General features: G+C 43.5%; 1 protein-coding gene across 1 annotated transcript in view; it reads right to left on the bottom strand.

The window, feature by feature from the left end:
- Positions 1–300: 300 nt before the first annotated feature.
- The window catches only part of hcn2b (hyperpolarization activated cyclic nucleotide-gated potassium channel 2b), a 354,462-nt gene continuing 343,705 nt past the window's right edge, over positions 301–11,057 (bottom strand). Inside the window, exons 8-9 of the mRNA XM_084066479.1 lie at positions 9,138–9,302; positions 301–1,516 (exon numbers count right to left, since the gene is read on the bottom strand). Of these exons, the coding sequence (XP_083922605.1) occupies positions 507–1,516; positions 9,138–9,302 (1,175 nt within the window). The 3' untranslated portion in view covers positions 301–506. The remainder of the gene's footprint in view (positions 1,517–9,137; positions 9,303–11,057) is intronic.

Here is an 11,057-nt window from a genome sequence, read left to right as displayed (position 1 = left end):
GTAGATAAGATATCCAAGTAAAGTGCCAACTTCATTAGTCATCTGAAGTGGGTCCCTGATTTTCTTTTAGTCCCATCCTACGCTAGGTGTGCATTGTTCAGGTTCAGGCAGATGAGGGAGATAAGTGCTCAAAACAGATATGCTGCTCATATGCTGTTGCCTATTATGCTAACAGTGTAATGCAGTAAGTAAATAAAGGAGGCAGATGTGGGGAGATGCTATTTTACTGCTGTCCTCTGCATCTATGTCAACTACTAGAGTAGAAATATCCCGGTGAAATCACCATACCGCCTTCATAATCTCAGTTAATCGCAACACAGAGTCTCTCAGCCTTTCCTTTCTCCTTGCCACCACTCACACAGCGTTCATACATTCGTCTAGTCAGCCTGGTGTGGGGAAGAGAGTTGTCTACTGTAGGAACTGTAGGCGCAAACCCCACAAAAGTGCCTCCAGCCAAACAGGTATCCCCTCGCCGACTCCCTCTTTCAAAAGAGGTAAAATTAGGGTCACAAGTTTGAAGAGAGCCTGGATCTGATTTTGATGTGGTCCGTTTCAGGAAGGCTGACAATGGAGTCCTTCTTGGGTCGCCCCGAGTCCACCAGACCTGTCCCCGCCATGGCCCCCACGGCAAGCCCTGTGCCGGCCCCCAACCCCTGCACACAACTCGGCAGAGATGCTACGGGAAAGGCTCCCACAGACATCTGGTGGGGCAACACCACCCTGTGTGGTATTGCACCCCGGAAGCCTGGGGGGCCTGGCAGGGTTTGAGGGGGTCCAATGGAGGTGGAGGAGATTCTGGTGGACTGGGGCGGACTGGGGACTACCGGCCGGGCCCCGTCGTGGGGCAACGAGGGCTGAGAAGCCGACAGCGCCCTGATGTCCTGGCTCAGACTGGCCATGTTTAAAGAATGGGTGCTGCTTTTATGTGTGTTGGGCCTGTATGCGGGGCTGCCGAAATGTTGATGTATTAAGGATAGCTGGGAGCTGGAGGTGGGTCCCCCGAGGGCACTGGATCCATACTGGAACGACCGTCCTCCAACTGCCAGCGGGCTGTGGATCGGGGGGCTGGCCAGGACGGAAGCAAAGGCGGCAGCGGCGGCATGGAGCTGAGGCTGCAGGGGCTGCTGGGATTGGAACGGAGAGGCCGGGACAGGGTTGGGTACAGTTGGCGTCACCTGGAACCGTCTTGGTATCCTGGGCGACTGCAGTTTCCCGGGCCCCACCAAGGGCGCCGTCATCGGGGTGCAGAAGCTCATGGCGACGGCCTGCTGCAGGGTGGCGATCGCCGAGCTGTGGGGCTGAGAGGAGGAAGACCCCGGAGAAGCAAACATCGCCCCGTGCGCCGATGAGGGTGCCATGGACATGGACATGGAGCGCTGCCGCGGGACGTCCACCTGCTGGACCATCTCGCGGTCGTACTTCACGATCTCCTGGATCATCTCGTTTTCCCGGTTGTTGAAAGCGCCCGAGTTGAGGTCATGCTGCACCTTGTGCATCAGGATGGAGTTCTTCTTGCCTGTGGAGAACAAAGACAAATGGAGGGATGTTCTATTAAATGACAGGAGAGAAGGGTATATCTGTTGCCTGTGGAATGCCGTGCACTTTGTAGTACTTGTATATTTCTCACTATCCACTGTGGATTGACTTCATATTTATCCACACTATTGGAGATAGCTTGTTTATGTACACCTTGACTACATGTATAATTATACCTGTTATACTACTGTTAAGCTGTTAGGTAGGTTAAGTGATCTTTTTTGGTTAAAACTAAAAGTGTTTTGTTAAAAGGTTAAAGCACTGTATTCTGATAGTAATAATTGCTATAGAGTGTTTGCTCAGTTAAAAGGGGTCTCCTCATCTCTCTCTACATTCTCAGGTGCGTGGCCAATTACATTTCAGCCAATCAGGAGAGAGTACCCATTTATCAGCTTCAATTTTATAGTGTTCCAGTTCTAATTTTGTCTGCTCATTTCTTTGTGTCATCAATTCCAATTTCACTTGTCCTTTATCCTGTTTGAGTTCTCTCTCCTGATTGGATAAAAGTGGTATACCGACCTGAAAATGCATTTTCTGTTTTCTTAAAATCTGGAGAGACATGGAGACTCTAGTTATTGACAAACACTCTATAGCAATGATCAGAATATAGAGCTATTTAACACTTATTTTAACAAAAGAATATCACTTACCCTACCTTTAATACTCTTGATAAACTGTTAGTGCTCTTTGACTATTTTTATTTTTATACCTGTTCATACAGTAGCTCATACAACATGCAAATCCCGGCCAGTCCAAGTGCAGACGGCCAAGCAAGACCCTAAGTCTCCCTTGGATTTTGGTACTTTATTGCTAAGTAAGTTATTACCCGTTTACTCTTATTTCATTATTCAGTTGTTTTACTCTTAGTTGTATCTCTTCTTCTGTATCGGTCCTGTGTTTCAAAACTGTGGTACTGCCATAACAACTGAATTTCCCCAGTGGGATCAATAAAGATCGATCAATCAATCGATCAATCGATCGATCAATCGATATGCTAGTTTATTCCCAGAGAGTGTTTATTCAGAACAGCATTAAATAGCTCCCAATGGTTATATAATGCCTTATGATGCTGTTAAATAACACTCCATCAATTCCACTCAATTGACTCTCCGGTTGGAGATGCATGGACCAGTGAAACATAAGAGGATAAGAGATAGCTAGAACTCAGTTAACTTGATAATCAAAATCATGTTCCATCTATATCCTCTTAGCTGTTATCTGACTTTGTCTGCAACTGAATCTAAAGCTACAGTAAACTGTATGTATATTTGATATTTGTTCTGATATTTAAAAGGCCGGAGAATATGTTTTTGCCCCTGTCCGTCTGTGTGTGTGTCCGTGTGTATGTGTGTCTGTCCGCCCGTCTGTCTGTGAGCAGCTAATCTCCGGCACTGTTAGACCTATCGGCGTAAAACTGAGCACACACTCCCTGGAGGCCAAAGCAGAACCTCTGCCCCAAATTTCCCCATCGGCCTGTTATAGCACCACCAGCGGGGGCTAAACACATTTTACTATTACTCCTACATATTTTGTCATGCATATCGGTACACATTATCTCTACAGTCATATGATCAAGACGGATCTGTCCGATTTTTCATATTCCATCCTGATTGGCTTCCAAAGTTTGCAGAGGAGTGGCCCGTTTTGACCCAAATGCCTCAAATCATGAACGCAGCATCCGATTGCCATGAAACTTTGCACGCACATTCCCACTAGGCCAAGGAAGAAATGCCCTTGATTCTTCAAATCGGCTTCATGGTGGCACTATAACGGGCAGATTTCATGTTTTGGCTTGTGTGTGTGCGTGTGTGCGTGCGTGCGTGCGTGCGTGCGCCCGCGCTTAATCCTTTACTCTCACTGATTCTTGCCAGTGTGGGGTAAATGAATGCATGCTATGACCTTTATGTCAGAATGTGACCCATTCCTCCACACATGGAGCCTGTCCCTGAGTGTGGCAGAGAGGGAGATAAATAGTTAAAGGGAAAGAGAATGCCGGGAGATGAGACAGAGAGATGAGAGAGAGGGGGGGAGGAGGGTAACTGAAAGGATAGACATTGGGTGGGGTAGAGAAAGGGAGAGGGTATAGGGGGAAGAGAGAACAGAAGGGAAAAAATGATAATTTATACAGTATAGAGAGACCATCTCCTCCACTGCTCACATGTGTGGAGATGGAGATGGAGAGTGATTTCTGCAGAGTCACATCTGTGCAGGCCATGTGATATCTGTTCCCTGGGAGGGTGACTGTTTGTACAGTATGTCAGCTACTGATGAGTGTGCATGTGTGTGTGTGTGTGTGTGTGTGTGTGTGTGTGTGTGTGTGTGTGTGTGTGTGTGTGTGTGTGTGTGTGTGTGTGTGTGTGTGTTCTTGTTGTTGGGCATGCGTTGGTGCTGGAGGAGAAACCAATTTGCAGCTGAAATTGCTTCCTTCACAGAGCTCATGCCAGCAGCGGCAGAGATCATCAGTCCATCACTCAAATCTTTAACAGCTTCCAAAACATGTTCAATGCATGCCTGTCGCCATGTAGTTTATAAGCACTTAACAAACATTCTCTAAATAATTTCTAAAATATGAGATCTACAAGCTCACTACGGCTATTTCTTTTTACTTCAGAAAATCTTTGTTTTGTTTAATTTTTGCCTATAATGACATGCCCAAAATTGGGACACCAGGGTTAAAGCACCCTGGGCAAGACCTGGGATGTTGGTTGTCTAGGAAGTTGACAACCGGAAATGGTTGAATTTGGCGGAAGTACCGGCCAAGGAAATGACGTCGATGCTTTACAAATCTGTTAACATTCTCCGTGAATGAAACGAGTGTTGTGATTGGTCAAAAAATATCGTTTCCGGGGGAAACGGAAATCCTGTCCACTCAGGACTTCCTAGACACTCGCTGCTTTAGGTCGTGACCAGGCTCTTCTTTTCGCAGATGAGTGAGGCTGGGACCGAGGTTAGGGTTAAAGTGGTTAATTAGGTTAATTTATTTAACCCATTAAGACCTGAAGCCGATTCTACAAATGTCTTCTAAATCCCAACATTTTTCTGGAAAAAAAAAATTATTTGACCGCGTGATATTATGCAATCTTTTCATATTTTCACAGCGATTTCAGTTGTCTTTTAGGTCTATGATAAATAAGCTCTTGAAGATTATAAATACATGTTTAACTAGTTTTTGACCTAAATCAGATTAGACGTCCAGGTAGTTTTTTTTATAGTAGCTCTGCTGTAAAGCGGGCAGCCTCATGATGATGCACCAATTATTTCGCTGGCTACAAAATACGCCTTTTTCCTGCCCTCCCATCCATATTTTACAATCTTTCTATTGTCAGTCTTTCGGGGGTATTTCAAGCCATGCATCTTTATCAGGCCATGACAAATTTAACATGCACAAAAATGCAAGCTAAATCTGTCCTCCAGTGACAAACGCACTATTATTAGCAGCCACTCATTCCTGCTACGTGCCTTTATTAAGTGGGGTTATTTGCTGCAACTGTTCCTCATGACATTTCTCATTAACCCATTAAGACCTGAAGCCGATTCTAAAAAATGTCCACAAGATCCTAACAGTTTTCTGAAAAACCCTATGTTTCTATGTCAGTGGTTCTCAATCTTTTTCATGTCAAGGACTCCCAAAATTAGATCTATTTGGCCGCGGACCCCCATCTCAAAATATGTTGTTCCAGGGTCCCCCAGAAGCAAAGATTTGAGTTAAAAATGTTCGCTTTGAGAAAATATATATTCAAAGATTTGCACACATTTTTACGATTTTTCAAAAAATAGCAGATCTACAAGCTCATAGCACGGCACTCTGTGCCGCGCTATGAGCTTGTAGATCTGCTATTTTTAAATAGTATAAAATAATGGTTTTAAGTGGTTACACAGATGCGTTCCCGGTTTGAATGGGTTGAATGACTAAGAACACAAGTCTAGTTGGGAAATCTGACGTGTCAACGTACGGTAATAACATGTAATTCATGTACGTAATAATACTGCAATATGAAATAAGTGACTAGACAATCCCTTCCTCTAAGTGGATTCAGCTTCATGAATAATCAATAAAGGAAGGGATACAAGGGATTAAAGAGCACATTTATGATCCTGTTCCTCCGAGAAGGAGCAGAATACAGGCCCAGATTGAGTTCACTAGTAATGATCATGCTGTGTTACTGATCCTAGATTAGCAGCCCTTATCATAGAGGCTTAGCCAAATACCAGACCAGGGTTTTAGACCTGAATCACTGAAGAAAACGTCTAATTAAATGTAAACAAATGGATATTTAAATAAGGGGGTGTTAGACAGAAACACTCAACACTTATTTCAAAGAACAAAACATTGTATTGCTAATCGGATGAGAGCTAATCATCATCATTTGCACATGCATAATTCGTTTTCTGTTGCCTTCATTACTTCGACTATGTGCTATCTATTCCCCTGGTGCTGTGTGTCTTTGATCCAGATGCATTCTCTGCCAAACACATAGTTTATGTGTTAGTTAGTTAATATTCTTCAGCGATGGAAGAACTACGCAGATTGTTTACTTTAGTAAAAGGAGCAATACCACAATGTAGAGAATATCCTGTTACAAGTAAAGGTCCTGTATTCAAAATGTTTGTACAAAAGTACAAAAGTATTGGCATCAAAATAGACTGTTTTTTTCACTGTTTTAGCGCTGGTTCAACATTTCAGCGCTTTTCGGCGATAGTTCTGTCTTCTTTCACTTTCTCCACGCCGTTTGGTGCCCCCCCAGGTTGGTCAAGCATAAACTGAGGGGGCAGAATTTGCAACTGAGGGTGCCAGGCACCCCCGTGGCGCCGGGCCCGACTTAAGTACAGTACTTGAGTACTTAGTTACTTTACACCACTGAGTACGAATGGGGCTTTAGTCTCCCACTGGATGTGTGACTGAAGCCTGCTCATGTGTGGAATCCAGGCTGCCATGGCAACAGCTGGCAGGTGGCGGGTACAGGAGGCTTTTGTAAACATGTGAAGTGTGATCATGTGATAATGTGACATCAGCTGGGTTTTTGTGACCTTGGAGGCAGGGCAGAGAGGAGTGTGATGATGGACGGTGTTGCCATATTTTTTTTTGCCAGAGAATGAGAGAAAAAAGTGGCCAGGTCTACGAAAACAAGCCCAAAAGAAGCGGCAAGGCAGTGTTGATTTCGTCGACTAAAACTATGACGAAAAATGTTCGGCGACTACCTTTTTCACTGACGAAAAGTAAATAAAAACTAAATAAAAACTAAGCTGCGATGACTAAAACTAAGACTAAATATACAAGCCGTCGTGCTGCGACGGGTTGTGAGCTTGTAGATCTGCTATTTTCAGCATGCAACCAAGTGTAAAATCAGCCATTTCGACGCCATCAAGACACCGCCAAAATACATTTTAGTCGACTAAATCTACTATAAATTTTGTCGACTAAAATCTTATGATATTTAGTCGACTAAAGCTAGACAAAAACTAAAACGTTTCAGATGACTAAAATATGACTAAAAGAAATGGAATTTTATTCAAAAGACTATGACTAAAACTATATCAAAATGTGCTGTCAAAATCAACACTGCGGCAAGGCCACATGAGCACATACTACAGCACACACGGCTATTTGAAAATAGCCGTACAAGTGATTAAAAATAATGGGGGATCGAGGCACTCGAAGTTAAAAGAGGGAACATCCTTTATTTAATACAACGGCAACATGTTTCGACCTGAAGCGGTCTTCATCAGGGTTTTTTTGGGGCCTGATGAAGACCGCTTCAGGTCGAAACATGTTGCCGTTGTATTAAATAAAGGATGTTCCCTCTTTTAACTTCGAGTGCCCGGATCTCCCATGAACGCAGCATCCGTGTTTCATCCCATCTGATCCAGGAGCACCTTTTACTATTTTACTATTACTATTTTTTTGACTATTACGTCTATGGTGAGCACCTGGCTGCCTCGTTCTCTCAGCCGATGTACAAGCTCACAACTCGTCGCATCAAAACAATCTTGAAAGGAAAATGTGGAACATTTTAAATAGACATGGGGGTCCCTGGCACAAAAGATGTATCACGGTAGTTGTGGCATACAGTCAGAATGACCTGTGGACAGTAACTCTTCAGGTTTGCCACCAGCACACGGCAGCAGAGAAAGCTGGGTGAGGGGAGCACATTCAATATTCTAAGAGTTGCAATGTGGCCCTCTGGAGTGAGTGTGGAAATATAGTGGCCCTCTCCATCATCAAAGTTGCCCACCCCTGACGTAGACGACATGAGGTGGAGGTTAACAACTCTCAGGAAAGAAGTTAGACAGAGCACTCTGTGCGTGCTTGCATGTGCACGTGTGTGCGCGTCTGCCTGAGTGCATGCACTGTTGTGTGTTCAGACCAAGAATGGACCATGATGGAACTTGCTGCTGAGCAATCATTTTAACAGATGGGTAAATGAATCCATTGGTCCAATCAACCCAAGGAGACTGACTCAGACTTAGCGTTTTTCTTCCAAAGGTGATCAATCGTCATCATTAACCAATTTCCAAAAATCTAATACTGTATCCAGAGGAAATGACCAATTATAATGTTTCAGACAGACTCAAGGAATTATAAATGATTGACAGCCATGAATACATTTCCTCAGCCCTTCCCTCAGTTCCACCGCATGCTGCTTGTTATGTTCCTACTGTATATCTAAACCAGCGGTTTGCAAGTCAAATGGGCATGTCAAAATTTCAAGCCTCGTTTACAAAGGTAGGCTTTCTTTCGGGTATAGAATTTGCCTCTGTATTGGGAAATGAGCCCGCACAAAGCTGATATAGTAAATAAAAACATAATTCATAACTTTTGTATAGAGAACCGCTTAGGAATCACTGATCTAAACTCTGAAAGAGAAGAGACACCTCTCACTGTGTTGAGTGAGTGTGTATCAAATCATCTCAAAGTGGGGTGGTAATGATGTCACGTGCATATTACAACAACACCATACCTGTATACAGTCAGTGAAAAGTCACACTCATTAGGCCTATCACAAGAATGTGTTTCATACAAGCTTCAAAGGAGGTAATATAATCTGGTGAGTCTTGCTCACCGGCTTCGAATGCTACAGTATCAATGCACTGAATGGGACATAATCACGTTTTATCAGACCACTGAATGGGCGAGTAGGCGACATACAGTACTGACCTACCCGCGATTTATCAGACCATTCATTGGGCGTAATCAGGAGCTACTGACCTACTCGGAGGCGGAGCAGTCCCCACAACATGATTTACGATTCTGTGCCTATCGGTACATAACTCCAACGCCGCTGAGTAGTCTCAAGGGAACGTCGCAACGTTCGGGACGGCAACTCACTCGCTTTAGCTTGCTCGGTGGTCCCTCACGTGGCTCCAGTTCGCTTGAGACTGCATGCCTCCGTCATGGTCCGAAACCGAAACGTAACTTTATAAGTCACAGTGCTTGGTTTTAGCCATATTCAGCATGGCAGCCATGTGCAATTCATACCAGAGTTTTGCAAGCTGACTGTGATGTACTGGACCGACCTGGCGTAATTTAACGGACTATTGGCATGAGCAATGAAATCCTTATCGAAATCAACGAAACACTTTACAGTGAACCGTGGTCTTACCTATCCTGTCCAAGCGGTCGATGGCGACTGTCTCGAAGGCTCTCCTCATCATGGGGTACTCCTCCAGCACCTCGTTGAAGTTGTCCACAGACAGAGAGTAGAGACGACAGTAGGTGTCCGCTCGCACACTGGCCGTCCTTCTGCCTCGGGTCAACAGACAGATCTCTGGGAAATGGAGAGACATGCAGGAAGAACAGGTGGTGAAAAATGCAACAGCTTTTTTATTATAAGTCACGGCCGGGGTCTCCTGTGCGGGAAGGGATGCTAAAGCCAAACATTTTATCGACTAGCTAGCCTAAAGAGGAATACCTCTTGGCTGGAGGAGACATGCTTTTTGATCTTCAGGGAGAGGCGCACGCACGCACGCACGCACGCACGCACGCACGCACGCACGCACGCACGCACGTACGCATGCGCGCGTGTCAGAATAACAACACACATAGTTAAGCTGGGATGAGGAAAGTACAGAAAGAGAGAGAGGGGGACGACGACATGCTATACAAAAACTGGTCAACAAAATTGGTCAGAGGTTGTCTGTAGTCTTGCAAGTCATGCTTTTTATGCAAGTCTTTATTATGCTAGAGAGAGACTATTAAGTTAGTTTTCATTATGGACGTCTCTTTTTGTTTTGCTTTGCACGACTGTGCTCTTATATTGCATGAGCCCTTCTCCATTACACAGCACACCAACATTATACACATTATAGGATTACAGTATACAGCATACAATCCCTGACAAACCGCAAGTAGTACAAAATAGACAGCATGATATAGCATCATTTATACAAATCATCGACTGTAAAACAGCTGACAGACTAGAGACATTGTACTGTCAAATGAAATGTGCATGCATTAAAGAATTAGTTTGTTTGCTGTCAAATTTACAATACATGAAAGAGAATTCATATACTGTAGCTGTGCAGATAGGCACACCTGACAGATACCGGCAAGATTAGTCCCACCGTTTCAAAAACAGATCATCTGAATCTAACCTCCTGAGGGTTTGAGCTGATCGTGGCTTTACTACAGTGGTGTAAAAAGTAACTAAGTACATTTACTAAAGTACTGTACTTAAGTACAATTTTGAGGTACTTTTATTTTACAGGAGTATTTCCAATTTTCAGTACATTTACTTCTACACCACTACATCTCAGAGGCAAATATTGTACTTTTACTCCACTACAATTATTTGAAAACTTTAGTTAATAGTTACTTTGCAGATATAAATTAATACATTATAGAACATACTGTACATTAACCAATTCAGCCCTATTTTATACCTAGGCTATTTGAAAATAGCAGATCTACAAGCTCACAACGCGTCGCGATGCAACGCGTTGTGAGCTTGTAGATCTGCTCTTTTCAAGCATTTTAGTACTTTTACTTTTGGTACTTTAAGTATATTTTGATACCAATACGTTTGTACTTTCACTCAAGTAAATTTTGAATTTGACTTTTACTTGAAACATTTCAGTATTGATACTTTTACTTAAGCTGAACATCTGAGTACTTTTTCCACCACTGGACCCAGCATGTTAGTAAAAATGATGCATGGCTACAGCCAGATCCTGAATATGAAAGCAGAGTGACTGTGTAGGCATTCAGTCAGAATGACCTGTAAAATCCTATTGCTTGGAGAAGATGATGGATCTGTTTCTTATTTATTCATTTCTAAGGCATGTAAGGGTTAGGTAAGTGGGTGAGTGAGTGGGTGGGTGGGTGGGGTGGATGGATGGGTGGGAGTAATGTTAAGTGTTTCTGTCTGTTTTATTTTTATCTGTGATATTGTGTTTTATTTTGTTGTCGATGTCCTTTTTTTGTATCAATGGAGAACTGTAGTAGTTAATGGCTGAATGTTAAAATTGTTATTGTTATAGTTATGTAAAAAAAAAAGATCTGTGGACAGGAACTCCTCAGGTTT

Source organism: Gymnoscopelus microlampas (genome assembly GCF_963454915.1).
Source record: "Gymnoscopelus microlampas genome assembly, chromosome: 9".
In the NCBI taxonomy this organism is placed as follows: Eukaryota; Metazoa; Chordata; class Actinopteri; order Myctophiformes; family Myctophidae; genus Gymnoscopelus; species Gymnoscopelus microlampas.
This window is presented reverse-complemented; position numbering and strand designations above follow the sequence as displayed.